Source organism: Osmia bicornis, chromosome 9 (genome assembly GCF_907164935.1).
Source record: "Osmia bicornis bicornis chromosome 9, iOsmBic2.1, whole genome shotgun sequence".
NCBI lineage: Eukaryota > Metazoa > Arthropoda > Insecta > Hymenoptera > Megachilidae > Osmia > Osmia bicornis.
Genome location: NC_060224.1, coordinates 6,263,025 through 6,278,486, shown reverse-complemented (window position 1 = coordinate 6,278,486; position 15,462 = coordinate 6,263,025). Strand labels below are relative to the sequence as shown.

General features: G+C 29.7%; 4 protein-coding genes across 6 annotated transcripts; 2 read left to right on the top strand and 2 right to left on the bottom strand.

Annotated features, from left to right (window-relative positions):
* Nucleotides 1-109: 109 nt before the first annotated feature.
* Nucleotides 110-4,516, top strand: LOC114879324 (DNA-directed RNA polymerase II subunit RPB2). Its single transcript, XM_029194151.2, has 5 exons — nucleotides 110-269; nucleotides 480-3,100; nucleotides 3,167-3,509; nucleotides 3,579-3,837; nucleotides 3,913-4,516. The coding sequence occupies exons 1-5, from the start codon at nucleotides 251-253 to the stop codon at nucleotides 4,196-4,198; spliced, it is 3,528 nt and encodes a 1,175-aa protein (XP_029049984.1). The 5' UTR covers nucleotides 110-250; the 3' UTR covers nucleotides 4,199-4,516.
* Nucleotides 4,517-4,519: 3 nt separating this feature from the next.
* LOC114879325 (E3 ubiquitin-protein ligase TM129) lies at nucleotides 4,520-6,462 on the bottom strand. 2 transcript variants are annotated; one of them, XM_029194153.2, is made up of 7 exons: nucleotides 6,361-6,462; nucleotides 6,114-6,269; nucleotides 5,794-6,037; nucleotides 5,527-5,716; nucleotides 5,262-5,456; nucleotides 5,045-5,193; nucleotides 4,522-4,798 (listed from the first exon to the last, which is right to left on the bottom strand). In XM_029194153.2, the coding sequence occupies exons 2-7, from the start codon at nucleotides 6,124-6,126 to the stop codon at nucleotides 4,681-4,683; spliced, it is 909 nt and encodes a 302-aa protein (XP_029049986.1). In that variant the 5' UTR covers nucleotides 6,127-6,269; nucleotides 6,361-6,462; the 3' UTR covers nucleotides 4,522-4,680. The 2 variants fall into 2 exon arrangements, with proteins under 2 accessions (XP_029049985.1, XP_029049986.1); XM_029194152.2 differs by having other exon boundaries at nucleotides 4,520-4,798; nucleotides 6,114-6,433.
* Nucleotides 6,463-6,995: 533 nt separating this feature from the next.
* LOC114879323 (adhesion G protein-coupled receptor A3) lies at nucleotides 6,996-13,237 on the top strand. The gene is made up of 13 exons (XM_029194149.2): nucleotides 6,996-7,165; nucleotides 7,370-7,577; nucleotides 7,655-7,798; nucleotides 7,880-7,951; nucleotides 8,036-8,107; nucleotides 8,225-8,296; nucleotides 8,369-8,452; nucleotides 8,524-8,853; nucleotides 8,928-9,064; nucleotides 9,131-9,964; nucleotides 10,043-10,289; nucleotides 10,353-10,646; nucleotides 10,734-13,237. The coding sequence occupies exons 2-13, from the start codon at nucleotides 7,393-7,395 to the stop codon at nucleotides 12,979-12,981; spliced, it is 4,719 nt and encodes a 1,572-aa protein (XP_029049982.1). The 5' UTR covers nucleotides 6,996-7,165; nucleotides 7,370-7,392; the 3' UTR covers nucleotides 12,982-13,237.
* A 207-nt stretch (nucleotides 13,238-13,444) lies between these two features.
* LOC114879362 (oxygen-dependent coproporphyrinogen-III oxidase) lies at nucleotides 13,445-15,462 on the bottom strand. 2 transcript variants are annotated; one of them, XM_029194211.2, is made up of 2 exons: nucleotides 15,344-15,462; nucleotides 13,445-15,265 (listed from the first exon to the last, which is right to left on the bottom strand). In XM_029194211.2, the coding sequence occupies exon 2, from the start codon at nucleotides 15,257-15,259 to the stop codon at nucleotides 14,102-14,104; it is 1,158 nt and encodes a 385-aa protein (XP_029050044.1). In that variant the 5' UTR covers nucleotides 15,260-15,265; nucleotides 15,344-15,462; the 3' UTR covers nucleotides 13,445-14,101. The 2 variants fall into 2 exon arrangements, with proteins under 2 accessions (XP_029050044.1, XP_029050045.1); XM_029194212.2 differs by having other exon boundaries at nucleotides 15,348-15,462.

Here is a 15,462-nt window from a genome sequence, read left to right as displayed (position 1 = left end):
GTTCTGGCAGTCATTTAAATCATATTTAGCGCGTTCAGAGTTCTTAAAGCTCACGCTACAGGGAGCCACGAGTACCATCTAGCAATATTAAAGCGTTTCATTCCTTTCATACATGTCAGATGTTAATGCTAGAATACGGTTTATTATTTGTATCACAGGGATATACATATACACTGTGGGTTAGAAAAGAAGTGGTTAAGGTGTTGGAAAGACGTTGCAAATACGCTCATCAAATTTTTGGAAATAAAACATGTATGCTCTTGAAGATGGTGAGAATTTAATTGCATATGCTCTTATGTATAACGTTTCTGTGAATGTAGAAAGAAATTAAATAATATTATGCAATTAAATGATACTGATATAGTTTTTATAGTTTCCATTATATTTGTTGCTCATTTAAATGTTCTTTTATGTACACATTATAAAGTTATTAATTCCAATAATTGCCAAAATGAATGATTAAATTTACTTTTATTTAGATCAATATGATGATGAGGATGCCGAAGAGATTTCATCAAAACTTTGGCAAGAAGCATGCTGGATTGTTATTAATGCTTATTTTGATGAGAAAGGTCTTGTACGACAACAACTTGACAGTTTTGATGAATTCATTGAAATGTCTGTTCAAAGAATTGTTGAAGATTCACCCCAAATTGATTTACAAGCAGAGGCACAACATACTTCTGGTGAAATAGAAAATCCAGTTAGACATTTATTGAAATTTGAGCAGATTTACTTATCTAAACCTACTCATTGGGAGAAAGATGGTGCTCCATCTCCTATGATGCCTAATGAGGCAAGACTTCGAAATTTAACATATTCAGCACCATTGTATGTTGATATAACTAAAACAATTGTAAAAGATGGAGAAGATCCTATTGAAACACAGCATCAGAAAACATTTATAGGAAAAATTCCAATTATGTTGAGGTCAAAATATTGTTTACTTGCTGGTTTATCTGATCGTGACTTAACAGAATTAAACGAATGTCCATTAGACCCTGGAGGTTATTTTATTATTAATGGATCAGAAAAAGTACTTATTGCACAGGAAAAGATGGCAACAAATACAGTTTATGTTTTCAGTATGAAAGATGGTAAATATGCGTATAAATCAGAAATTAGATCTTGCTTAGAACATAGTTCACGTCCCACATCTACATTGTGGATTAACATGATGGCAAAAAGTGGGGCTAGTATCAAAAAATCTGCCATAGGACAACGTATTATCGCAATTATACCATATATTAAACAAGAAATTCCTATTATGATTGTGTTTAGAGCACTTGGATTTGTAGCTGATCGTGATATTTTAGAACATATCATATATGATTTTGATGATCCTGAAATGATGGAAATGGTGAAACCTTCTTTAGATGAAGCTTTTGTAATACAAGAACAAAACGTTGCTTTGAATTTCATTGGTACTAGAGGTGCAAGACCTGGAGTAACAAAAGAAAAACGTATTAAATATGCCAGGGAAATATTACAGAAAGAAATGCTTCCACATGTAGGCATAAGTGATTTCTGTGAAACTAAAAAAGCATACTTCCTTGGTTATATGGTACATAGATTACTCTCAGCATCTCTTGGCAGAAGGGAATTAGATGATCGAGATCACTACGGCAATAAAAGATTGGATTTAGCCGGTCCACTATTGGCATTTTTATTTAGAGGATTATTTAAAAATTTGATGAAAGAAGTGCGATTGTATGCACAGAAATTTATAGACAGAGGGAAGGACTTCAACCTTGAGCTTGCTATAAAAACTAAAATTATTACAGATGGTTTAAGATATTCACTTGCAACAGGTAATTGGGGAGATCAAAAGAAAGCTCATCAAGCTAGAGCTGGTGTATCACAAGTATTAAACAGATTGACATTTGCATCAACACTATCTCATTTAAGGAGAGTAAATTCTCCAATTGGAAGAGACGGAAAACTAGCTAAACCTCGTCAGTTACATAATACCCTATGGGGTATGCTATGTCCAGCAGAAACCCCTGAAGGTGCTGCTGTAGGTTTGGTAAAAAATTTGGCATTAATGGCTTATATCAGTGTTGGATCTCAACCTTCTCCGATTCTTGAATTCTTGGAAGAATGGTCTATGGAAAATTTAGAAGAAATTGCACCAAGTGCAATAGCTGATGCAACAAAAATATTTGTAAATGGTTGTTGGGTTGGTATTCATAGAGATCCAGATCAGTTAATGGCTACTTTGCGTAAATTGAGAAGGCAGATGGACATCATTGTATCTGAAGTGTCTATGATCAGAGATATTAGAGATCGTGAAATCAGGATATATACAGATGCAGGAAGAATTAGTAGGCCTTTATTAATTGTAGAAGGGCAAAACCTTTTGTTAAAGAAAAGACATATTGATATGTTGAAGGAAAGAGATTACAATAATGATGGATGGCAAGAATTAGTTGGTAGTGGTGTTGTTGAGTATATTGATACTTTAGAAGAAGAAACTGTTATGATTGCTATGTCACCTGAGGATCTGAGACAGGAAAAAGAATATGCTTATTGTACAACATATACACATTGTGAAATTCATCCAGCAATGATTTTGGGAGTCTGTGCATCGATCATTCCATTCCCTGATCATAATCAGAGTCCAAGAAATACTTACCAAAGTGCTATGGGTAAACAAGCTATGGGAGTATACATTACAAATTTCCATGTTCGAATGGATACCTTGGCACATGTGCTATATTATCCTCATAAACCTTTAGTTACAACAAGATCCATGGAATACCTTAGATTTCGTGAATTACCGGCTGGAATTAATAGTATAGTTGCTATATTGTGTTACACCGGTTACAATCAAGAAGACAGTGTTATTTTGAATGCTAGTGCTGTTGAAAGAGGATTCTTCCGATCTGTATTTTATAGATCTTACAAAGATTCTGAATCTAAGCGAATCGGCGATCAAGAAGAACAATTTGAAAAACCTACACGACAGACGTGTCAAGGGATGCGTAACGCTATTTATGATAAATTGGATGATGATGGAATTATTGCTCCTGGAATTCGAGTATCTGGAGATGATGTAGTTATAGGTAAAACTATTACTCTGCCAGAAGCTGATGATGAGGTATGTAACATTATATTAAATAAATTTTGTTTATTATGTACACTAATATTTTACATATATTTATAGTTGGATAGTACAACAAAACGCTTTACAAAACGGGATGCTTCAACCTTCTTACGTAACAGTGAAACTGGTATAGTAGATCAAGTGATGTTGACTTTAAATAGTGAAGGATATAAATTCTGTAAAATACGAGTACGTAGCGTTCGTATACCACAAATTGGTGATAAGTTCGCTTCACGTCACGGACAAAAGGGTACTTGTGGAATTCAGTATAGACAAGAAGATATGCCATTTTCATGCGAAGGACTTACACCAGACATAATAATTAATCCTCACGCTATTCCATCACGTATGACCATTGGTCACTTGATTGAATGTATCCAGGGAAAAGTGTCAGCTAATAAAGGTAATAAAATGATTACTTAAAAAGGAGAAAGCAGATATAATGATACTACTACAATATATTATTTGATAGGTGAAATTGGTGATGCTACGCCGTTTAATGATGCTGTAAATGTACAAAAAATTTCTACACTTTTGCAAGAATATGGATATCAACTAAGAGGAAATGAAGTTATGTACAATGGCCACACGGGCCGCAAGATAAACGCTCAAGTATTTTTAGGTCCAACTTATTATCAGCGTTTGAAGCACATGGTAGACGATAAAATTCACAGCAGAGCTCGAGGTCCGGTACAAATTTTAGTCAGACAGCCTATGGAAGGTAGAGCAAGGTAAATAATACTATTTATTTTTTTCTTAATGGTAACTTTAAATTACATATCTTTATACTAATATGTAATCTGCAGAGATGGTGGTTTGCGATTTGGTGAAATGGAACGTGATTGCCAGATTTCCCATGGAGCTGCACAATTTTTAAGAGAACGTTTATTTGAAGTCTCAGATCCGTATCGGATACACATATGTAATTTCTGTGGTTTAATTGCAATAGCAAATTTAAGAAATAATACATTTGAATGTAAGGGATGTAAAAACAAAACACAAATTTCTCAAGTTAGATTACCGTATGCAGCCAAGTTACTTTTCCAAGAACTTATGGCAATGAATATCGCACCTCGATTAATGGTAGCATAAATATTGATATATTTATTATCCTAGTATTACGTACTTTATATTTTAACATCGTAATCGAATAAACGGGTTTAATATAATAAACATTAAACTTTGTATCGACATAATTCATACGACTTGTATAATACGTTTTATTTAAAATTGTAAAAAGAAAAGTATATTACCCTATATATCGAACATATGGGCATGTAAAATAAGTCAGTTTAATTTAGCAATAACTCTTATATTTTGGAAAACACATTTATTTGAAAATATTAAATACATACATACATACTAAAACTTGTACAATGTGATTGTAACTTATTAAAATTTTAAATTACATACGTGTATAGAATTCAGTTTAAAAATGTACTTTGGCTAACATAATTTATTAATGTTTTAATAAAATTCTTTCAGGAGTATTTAAATATTTAGTGAATAATATACAGAAATTACTTCGTTAATTTCAGTAATTACATATTATTTTTTGTTATATTGTTTTATATTTAAATAGGTTGTATAAGACATACATCTAAAATGCAAAACCTTGCCCTACATACTGGGCAAGTGCATTTAGAAGACAACCACGTTTCAGGTGCATTTTCATCCTGTCTTGATGCAAACCTGTAACAAATATTTTTGCTTAAAAAAAATATAATGCACTATTATGTATACTGCAGTTCACCAGAGTCCATAACTGCGAAAAGACCAGTTTTCGTTCTTCGCGCAGCTCTAGTGCGCATCTTCGCCCTGATTGGTGATACTCCCAAACGCTGCGTTCCCCCACCATCTTCCAACCTGCGCGTCGCAGTTATGGACTCTGGTGAACTGCGATATACATCACTTTATTTATTTTTATAGAATATTAACCATTTTGCCATGCAATCTATGCACCACATTGGACGGCAGTAACACATCATGCAGTCTTCTGAATTCCCACTTCCTATGCCAGTGCTACATTGTTTTTGTAGCTTTACATTTGACGTAACTTGCATACATCCTATACATTGGCCTAATTCCTTGAAATATTTTATAAATAACTACTTAGCAAATACCATAAAATATTAAATTTATAGAAAAGTAGTACCTCAGCACATGCATAAAGTGGATTTTCTTGTACTTGGTCTTTAAAACTGTCAATAAACTTATCAAGTAATGTTTTATGAAATGTGATATTTTGTAATATAGTAATAGGTCGTGAAACTTTATCTTGCAAATTTTTAAAATCCAATGCATTCAATCTTATGTCAAAAGACTGTGCTCCTGTTCTTGTAGACTTGACCTATTTAACATATTTTAATTAATATGGAGAGATAGTCAGGAAGAATAGACTTAAAAGATATGAAATATACCTCAATATTAATGAATTGAACTTCTCCTCTTGTTACAGGTGACATTTCATGAGTATCACTTTTGTTAACTATCAAAACTGCATCACTCTGATGTGCAACCAACACCTTATAAGGCATAATTTTAATTATCCAATTATCTGTTGCCACTATGGATGTTATACTGTTTGTAGTAATTATTATTTTATCTATTCTAAAACAAAATTACAGCTGTTTAGACTCTTTTTCAATGTAAGGTATATAAATACAATTTTAAATTTAATATATAACCTTCGGTATTCTATGTTGATATCAGAAGCTACTGCAGTCCATGCTACATTGTTGTTATTATTACCATTAGAATAAACGGCAAGATTTTGTGCTATGGGATGTTTATTCCAATTATTCATTGACCATATTAGAATTTTATACAAGGTATATAGAGGCAGAAGTACAGTACAAATAATAAACATTAGCCATGTATGTTCTTGTCCAACATTTACATGACCAAACAGAATTAACCCAAGGGTATAACCTGAAGAAAAGAAAAAGTTATTTTAGTTTATGCATATCAATAACATCTAAGTAATAAGAAATATGAATATATTTACCAAAGGGAAGCATAGAATGTACAAACAGTGTAACTACACTCCTTTTTATATGATATTGTATAAAAAATTCATTTTCACTACCTAACCAAGTTGAAAATATATCTTTTATGGTTAGTCCAGCTGAAATAAATTCTGTTGGCGGATATATAATACATCCTGAGATTAAAATATAAAACAAGGTGTAAAAGAAAAACGCAGACATGTTTGAAAAAATATTGTTCCAACTATGTATTTTCACTTTTTTTACCTGACCATCTGAAAAAGTTTTACATAAACATTTGACATCTTATGTTTTATACTGTTAAACTATGTTGAACTGAGTAAAGTTCCACAGTCAACATAAGGTGGATTCGTGTCCACTATATTTTATTTTGTACATAGATATCAAAAAACATATATTTTTATCAATTCTTGAATGATTTTTTGGAATTTTTATTTTTATTGAATGATTAAAAGACAAAAATTACATATCGTTAAGATACAAATAAAGACAAGTAATAGTAATTGTTATTCAAGTAAAACGATGTTAAATGAATGCAAAATGCAATTTTATCAATAACAAACAATATTTATTACAATTTTCATATATACAGAACAATTTGGGTCAAAGACCCGGTTCAGCTGTTGAATTGTTAAGTTCTTTGTTTGATTAATGAAATAACAGATTATATATTTATGATGCATCCTTATGAACATGATCATCTTTTAAAATGATTTTAATCTTTATAACGTTACTTTATTATATAAAAACTGCAGAAAGGTCTGCAATTTTATAGTCCATCTTCATTTTAGAAGTAATCTGTTAAGAAAAGAACTGAAACCCTATATAATATTAATGAAAATCAGCCTATCATTAATTCTATATTTTGGATACAAATATATAGTTGATAGTTTATGACAGTTCACAGAATCCGCAGTATTTGATCTGTTAATATTGTTATAGCCCTGTAATTATTTATGATGATACTAACAATTATTAAATAAAAATGACTTATGTGGTTTCACATTAAAACAATATGATAAGTACAATTATTTTCATGGCCTTAAATGTTGTAAGTATTCTTCAATTTACAGTTTTATCATTTATATACATATGTATATGTAGGATTTGTTTATTATTTAAAAATGTAATGTATTAATGTTACGGTTTTATTTGAAATGCTTATTTTATTTATATAATGTAATATACATATTTATATTTTAAGTCAATCCATCTAATATTTACAATGTTTTTTTTATAAATTTATGTTTTTTAGGTAAGAGCCTATAGTTTTTAATCATGAGAGCTGCTCTATTACTTTTAATTTTAATTCAAGCAAGAGGAAAATCAACTCAAACATGTCCAAAGTATTGTACGTGTAAAGTTGGTGCACAAGCAGAATGGTTACGTGTTAAATGCAGCAATGATTTGCAGGATATTAAAGATATTAATATTGATAGCGTCAGTGTGGAATTGGTACAACTGTAAGATTATTATATGGTCACTGTTTATTTCATAATGAAACAATATCCATTTTTGTATTAAAATGTCTTTGTTATAGGGATTTAAGCAAAAACAACATTTATGCCATTGAAATTAATATATTTAAAAATTTGACAAATCTCAGACGTTTGAATTTATCACAAAATGACATAATATCAATTGGTGAAGGTTGTTTTAATGGTCTTGGAAATTTAGAAAGATTGTAAGAATATTAATATTATCAGTTTTTATGTCATTTATTAATGTTCACATATTAATGTTCTACATATATATTTAATTATAGGGATTTAAGTAAAAATCAGATTTCAAAAATAGATGCTTACACATTTAGAAAATTGCCAAACTTGAAAAGACTGTAAGTTTATGATGTGTGTAAAATGCATTGTTACATATTCTTGTATGCTTGTTTTACTTTATATGTTGTTTGTTTGATTGTTAGTGATTTATCAGGAAACAACATAACTGCAGTGAGACCATCATTATTTCATGATTTGCTGATTTTAGAGCGCTTGTAAGTGAGTTTCTAATTTTAATTTTTAATTTATCTTTTTGCATATGTTTTGCTGAGCAGCAATACTTTAATTAATTATACATGTAAAAAGATTTTGATTTAACAAAAATGTTATAGGAAATTGAATGATAATAAGTTAACAACTTTAAAGGAAGGTACTTTTTATGGTCTCAAGTCCTTAAAACAATTGTAAGTAAAATATATAATAGAATGTAAATATGTAGGAAATTTTGATTATATAAATTTCAATTTATGTTCTAGAGATTTATCTAATAATCCATGGAGATGTGACTGTGAATTATACTGGCTTAGTAATTGGATCCATAATAGCTCCATTAAATTAAAGTAATGTATTAGCTCAATATAAAACTCAGATTTCTTCTTATCATTTATAAAATATTTTTCCAATGTTTCAGTCCTGCTCCTAAATGTGCATCACCTACAAATGTTAAAGGCCAATTTATAAAGAAATTAAGATATTCAGAAAGTTTCCAGTGCCAATGGTTATCTCCTACAATTGAACTTCGACCAGTTCACAATCAAGTAGTATTTGTAGGAGATTCTATAACTTTAAAATGTAGAGCGCCTAGTATTACAGAAGATAAAAATGCAAAATTGAGTTGGTTATGGTATCCTAATACTACTACTGAAATTATGGATTTAAACGAATTTACAGATCCACAGAAAAGTTTATCCAATATTAAAGTTGATAATAGATATCTTACAGACAGTGGTATAGTGGACAGGTACAGCAATGTTCAATTTAACTTATGATTTTTACACGCTTATATATAGTAATATGTTTTTTTTCTTCTAATAGTTCACTTAGTATTGTCCCAGTTAAAGAAGAACACAATGGACAGTGGAATTGTTTCTTAGTTTCTGTAAATGGTAATAGATCAAAAACGATCAGTATAATTGTTATTTCTGATAAAACCCGTTATTGCCCTTTAGCAGGTAAATTGCATTATACATTTAACATTGCAATATAATTACGTAACAAATTATATAATTATGTTACAGTGACTAAAAATAATAAAGGTGTTTATACATGGCCAAGAACTGTAGTAGGATGGAAAGCAGAATTACCATGCGAGGGCAACCATTTAAGTTTAATGCAAATACCTTTAAAAGCTTCCTATCAATGTAATATTACAGGATATTGGGAAGATTTGAACACAGACTTGTGTCCTTACATATCACACACAACAAAAAGTTTAGAACAGTTTTCTAAAGTTAATCTATCACTTACGAAAGTTAGTTTAATAGAAACGGCAAAGAAATTCAAAAATTATACAGAAAATGCTGTACAAATAACCGATCCTGTTGAAATCAATTTTATAACGCAAACTATAGAAAATTATTTAAATTTTATAACTGAAGAAAAAGAGCTTGGTGCCATATTAATTGATGTTATTGATACAGTAATTAATGTACCAAAAAGTATCTTAAGCAGAGCTGAAATTTCTTTTAAATCTTGTACCAGACTAATTAAAAGTGTAGAAAAAATTGTAGAATTTAGTCCGTCTATACAATTTTATAAAAAAGACATAGCTTTAGAAGAATTCAGAGTTAAACGTGGTAGTTTTACAGGGCTAATATGCACATGGTATTCCAATAATGATCCAGAAATAAAATTTTTACAATGTACTACAAATAATAGAACATCTCCTATTGATATAAAAGATAGAACAGTTGAAGCCTCAATACATTTGCCTGCATCCTTATTACAACATTCACAAGAAGCTGTCATTCATCAGTTAATGATTTCTATGTACAGTAATAATAGATTATTTCCTAACACAATTAACAATAATAATATGGATATTACATCATGTATTATTGGAAGTAAATTATGTATGTAACAATAAATAATATAAGGAATGCACGTCAATAATGAAAAGAAATAATATACAATTTAAAATTTAATTTCAGTTGGAATCTCAGTACAAAATTTAACTGAACCAGTATACATCATGTTAAGGCTTCCTTTGTATTATCATACTGGGAAAAAACTGCTACCAGTCGTTTGGGACGAAACGTTAAATGAATCTGGTGGTTGGACAAGTGAGGGTTGTTATTTAAGAAATATATTAAACAATTTAATAATATTTCATTGTAATAGATTGGGATATTATGGACTTTTACAAGATACATCTTCACTTGATCCAAATGGTAACAGGTATGTATTTAATAAATTTTATATACGTGGGTTTCTATTTTTTTAATATCTTTGTATTTTTAGCCTAACCGGAGCAAAATTTAAATATTCAAATCCTGCAATATATATTGGAAGTATTGCAGCAATAATATGCCTAATAATTATTTCTATTACATATATTATCTGTTATACATCAATCAATATGCCTAAGAAAGCAAAACATTGTGTCATTAATACTTGGTTTGCCATGGCCTTGTTGTCATTTTTTTATAGCATTGGTATTTATCAAACCGAAAATATAAAAATTTGTCAAGGTGTTGGTCTTACTCTTCATTATTTGTCTCTGTGTTCGTTGTTATGGATGGCAGTATTTGCAAGGTAATAATTTTTCATATTTTCTAAGCCCAACTTTAAATTTAATGAGTTATGTAAAACAGTAATATTAAAAATTTGTTACGTTTGCAGCAATATGTACAAAAGGTTTTCTAAGCCAGATCTTGAAGATATTCCAGACAGTGAACTTCAAGATCAACCAATACCCAAACCATTACTAGGTCTTTATTTAGTTGGTTGGGGTATAGCTATGATTATTTGTGGTATATCCGGTGCAATAAATTTGCAAGAATATGCTGGATATTCATATTGCTTTCTCACATCTGGTCCTGCTCTGGTTGCTGTTTTTGTTCCAGCTGGAATTCTAATTATATATTTGATTGTTTTTCATTTACTTATTAAATGTGCAATTCAAAGTGTTGATACAAACGCCCAATTATCAGAGGGTACACAAGCTACAGAAAATATGGATTTAGAATTATTAGAATCAAATACAAATCCATCCACAGACAAGAATAGTGTTCACAGTGCACAAACAGTTTTGACTGATGTTGAAGATTCAGAACATTCTCAGATAACACAATTAAAAGGTCAGATTATTATGTTAATTTTATATTTGTTGTCATGGATTACTGCCGCAGCAGCTATCACGAGACCGTTAAATTCATATATTCCATTTGATGAAACTATATTTTCTGCTCTATACTCACTTTTTTCAAGTTCACTTGGCATTTTTGTATTTATCTTTTACGGAATTGCACGAAATGATGTTAGGTCGCAATGGTTGAAAATGCGTTGTTGGCTCCAGAAACGAAAACACCGATGTTGTAGAACAAGAAGCATTTCTGATGCAAACCCTGTAATTCCAACACATTCTTTAGTACAAAATTTTGTACCACCATTGTCTAATTCTCAAGCTACCCAAGTAACATCTGACTCAAATTCTGTTGGATCATCAAGATATACTAACAGATCACAAAATTGTAATGCATTTAAATTCGCAGATATTCAAGAAGGTGTACCCGTTGATAGAAAAATGACAAATATGAATTTAGTTGTATTACATCGGCAGCAATACAGATCTGATAATTCTGTCACAACATATATTGAACCAACTTGTGTAGAAATGTTTTACAACCCTCACCAAAGTGGAGTTGCTAGAAAATTTTTTCGAAAGCAACGTCGTCATACAAAAAATAATAATTTTGGTAATAGAAAGCAAGGCGATGGTGGTGCTTTGAGCGATGCTCGTAGTTGCATTTCTGTGCCACAAGCTATTACAAAATTAGAAAGTAATATAAATCAAACTATTTTAAGCACTAGTGCAAAAGTCAATAATACGAATATTCATGTTGAACTAAATCCAATAAATGATATTAAGAATGTTAACATTCTCTCAGATAGTGGTGGGAGCATGTCAGATGAAAAGAGTGTTACAATGAGATTTATTATTGGTCAAGAAGGTCTTCTTCAAAATGTAAGGAGGTATAATAATAACTGTAGATTACATGATCCTATAAGTGTTAACACAGTGTCGAACTCTCCAAGGAATAATTACAAAAAAATAGAAATAGTAAATACAATTTTACAAGATTCAGATATAGACATTAAAACTGATGAAGAAAAATATTTACAAAGTGTTTCACAGCAATGCAGTTTAGAATATAGTTCTGAAATAGAATCTATCACTCAGATGGCTAGTGAAAAGAGTGATCATAATTTGCCAGAAATTTGTGAGATTGTAGAAACTGTAGAAGAAGAAAATTTTGTAATAAAAAAGGATTGTCAAAGTGTAAATGAATTTCATAACATTGAAGAACAACAGTCTGATGGAAAATTAAAGTGGTTGACTCATTCAAATAGCATGTACTGCCTTCCAGTGGATACTGCCAAACGATTAAGAAATAATTATTGTAACTCAATGAATGATATCGCATCTTTTACCAGTTCAAAGAATTGTGACTATTTGAAACTATCATTTACAGACTTGCAAAGTATTAAAAGCTTGAATTTGTATGATAGAAGTTGCCTATCACAAAGGTCACTTAACAAATCTGATACATGTTTTTCTAAGATAAACAGCCTAACTAATGATAATTCGAATAACTTAATACGAAGAAAAACATATATTAGCTCTTCAATGAATATTGACTGTGCCTCTAATATGTGCAGTAAACAAAAGACTGTTAATTCTATGACTGATATTACATTACTTATGCCTCACTCTTGCAGTATTGTAAAAAGTTTTGACTCGAACAAAGAAGTAGAAAATGTAAACAAAAATACAAACGTAGGCAACATACAATATGAAGTCAGTAAAATATATTTAAGTAATCCAAATACTTATTCACAAGTAGTAAAAAAAGAAACGAGCGTTTAATCTAGTTTTACTTGCATGCAATACATAATGTATTTGTATATTAGTCAAGATTTCATTCGAAATATGCATAGAAATAATTTCTGATAATATTTGCATTTTTATTACATCTAGAAAACTAATCGTCTTCTTCTGCCTTATTATTGTTTTTACAAAAAATAGTTCCTATAAATAACAGAAATTACTCATTTTATAAAAGTATTGTATCTGTGCTAATCTTTTCTACTGTTTGATGAGTATCAAAAATTTTCAATACATTTTTATTTGTACAGAAATGTAAAATGATAATTAAACTGTTTACAAAATATGTATTTATTAAAAAAAAATGTACATAATTAATACAAACGAATTCTATATTTTGAAGATGTCACATAAAATTCATTTTTTTTTTGTTGTGTTAATTGTGTATATTATGTCTATATAGGAAGATGTTTAAAATTTATGTAGTTATAATTTAAACAGTCGCTTTCATTAACAATATCTTTATTCATAATTTTTCATTGTTCTTATCAGTTTTCTGTATAATAAATCTAATATTATTTTTTAGTAATAGTAATTTGTAATCACTGTCTATATAATGTACAAAATATGATATTATATTTCTTTTTTAATAACACTTTTCATAATACTTTAATATTTCTTTTGGAACTGTGAAGTACATTTTTTCTAAGACTGAATATTTTATTACATAAACCAAAATTATATTAAATTTATTATACAATTAATATTTACTTTATACATTTGAAACACTATTCAAAGATCATACATTTATGAACATCTACACCACGTATAGTTGTATTATATAAGAACATCACATTTTTATAAAATGTTTTGTTTATGTTTATAGGGTTTATGAATAATTTTTTTATAAAATGTATGTACTTTATAAAATGTGAGATCAATATTAGATGAAGTTTTGTACATAGGATGACATACAGTTTATACATTTAATCCCTTTAATATGTTTGTATCCTGTATTTTAATACCTGATTTATTTTCTTTTTAAGTAAATGTAAAAAATAGAGAGGGCAAATAAATTCATCAATCCAATAAATTATAATCATTTTAATTCTCAAGATTGATAAAATGATCATTTTAGTGGCTAATGAAGCATCACTTTTTATTAGTTCAACCAATCCTTGGGATTTTTTAATATTTCAAGAAGTTTTGCTTCCTTTGAATCAGGTTCTGGATCATGCATATATTGCCACTTTGCAGATAAAGGTAAAGACATTAATATACTTTCATATCGTGCACCAGGAGTATATAAACCAAACTTTGTACCACGATCGTATATTAAATTAAATTCAACATATCTTCCTCTACGTAATAATTGCCATTGTCTTTCAGCATAGCCATACCCATCATTTTTATGCCTTTCAACTAAGGGAATGTAAGAAGGAATGACAGCTTCTGCACAAGATTTTACAAATTGAAATGCTTCATCTTGACTTGGGGTATCAACATCATCAAAAAAGATGCCACCTACTCCTCTACATTCTCCTCTGTGATTAATGAAAAAGTATTTATCACACCATTTTTTATATTTTGGGTAATAAGATGGATCATGTTTATCACATGCATCTTTTAAAGTACCATGAAAATGTTTTACATCATCTTCATTTAGATAATAAGGTGTGAGATCAGTGCCACCTCCAAACCACCATTGAATTGAACCATCTTCATTTTGTACTTCAAAGTAGCGGTAATTGAAATGTATGGTTGGAACCATAGGATTGCGTGGATGAATAACTGCGCTAACCCCAGCTGCAAAGAATGGCACAGATTCTTGTTGCATTTTCTTTCCACGTGCTCTCATTTGTTGTACTGCAGCTGGTGACAATTCACCAGTAACAACAGATACATTTACACCAGCTTTTTCAAAAACAACTCCATCCTCTAAAACACAACTAATTCCTCCACCACCTTCTTTTCTAAACCATCTATCAACTCTAAAATGACAATTTGGATCTTCTAAAGCTTCTAAAGCTTTACAAAAATCTCCCTGAGTTTTCATTACTAATAATTCCATCTTTTTCCTCATATCATTTTTCTTCTTCAGTTCATTAATATCAGTAATTGGTTCTGCCATGAATTGCTTAATATTTAATTCATTTTGAGCTGCAAAAACTGTCATATTTGAAATGCTGTAAACTATGATACTAGTAAAAATACCAGTACCAAAGTTCTTTAAAGTTTTAATTCTATTTTGAGCTACATTATGCTTATGAAAAAAATATCGCATAGATGCACAGTTTTTTAATAATACTCGAACAGCCATGATTACCTGTAATTATTATTACAAAATTATTACATAATAACGTAATAGTAATGAATATGCAAATTCTAATATTTAATAAATTACCAACAATGCACGCCCGTTCTCAAGTTGAAAGTGATTGTGTGTTAATACAAAATAGATCGTTTTTTTGAATAATTATAGAATCGACCAATAAGAATTTCAATTTTCTGTGTATACAATAT

What these genes read in the sequence shown, in the direction of transcription:
- LOC114879324 (XM_029194151.2), top strand. An exon ending in TGCCAGAAGCTGATGATGAG is followed by an intron (nt 3,101 to 3,166) that starts GTATGTAACATT and finishes ATATATTTATAG; the next exon opens with TTGGATAGTACAACAAAACG. An exon ending in CCTATGGAAGGTAGAGCAAG is followed by an intron (nt 3,838 to 3,912) that starts GTAAATAATACT and finishes TGTAATCTGCAG; the next exon opens with AGATGGTGGTTTGCGATTTG.
- LOC114879325 (XM_029194152.2), bottom strand. Translation starts at nt 6,315, where the DNA reads ATGTCTGCGTTTTTCTTTTACACCTTGTTTTATATTTTAATCTCAGGA. An exon ending in ATCAACATAGAATACCGAAG is followed by an intron (nt 5,717 to 5,793) that starts GTTATATATTAA and finishes ATTTTGTTTTAG; the next exon opens with AATAGATAAAATAATAATTA. An exon ending in TTCAATTCATTAATATTGAG is followed by an intron (nt 5,457 to 5,526) that starts GTATATTTCATA and finishes TATGTTAAATAG; the next exon opens with GTCAAGTCTACAAGAACAGG.
- LOC114879323 (XM_029194149.2), top strand. Translation starts at nt 7,393, where the DNA reads ATGAGAGCTGCTCTATTACTTTTAATTTTAATTCAAGCAAGAGGAAAA. An exon ending in TTGCTGATTTTAGAGCGCTT is followed by an intron (nt 8,108 to 8,224) that starts GTAAGTGAGTTT and finishes AAAATGTTATAG; the next exon opens with GAAATTGAATGATAATAAGT. An exon ending in AATAGCTCCATTAAATTAAA is followed by an intron (nt 8,453 to 8,523) that starts GTAATGTATTAG and finishes CCAATGTTTCAG; the next exon opens with TCCTGCTCCTAAATGTGCAT.
- LOC114879362 (XM_029194211.2), bottom strand. Translation starts at nt 15,259, where the DNA reads ATGGCTGTTCGAGTATTATTAAAAAACTGTGCATCTATGCGATATTTT.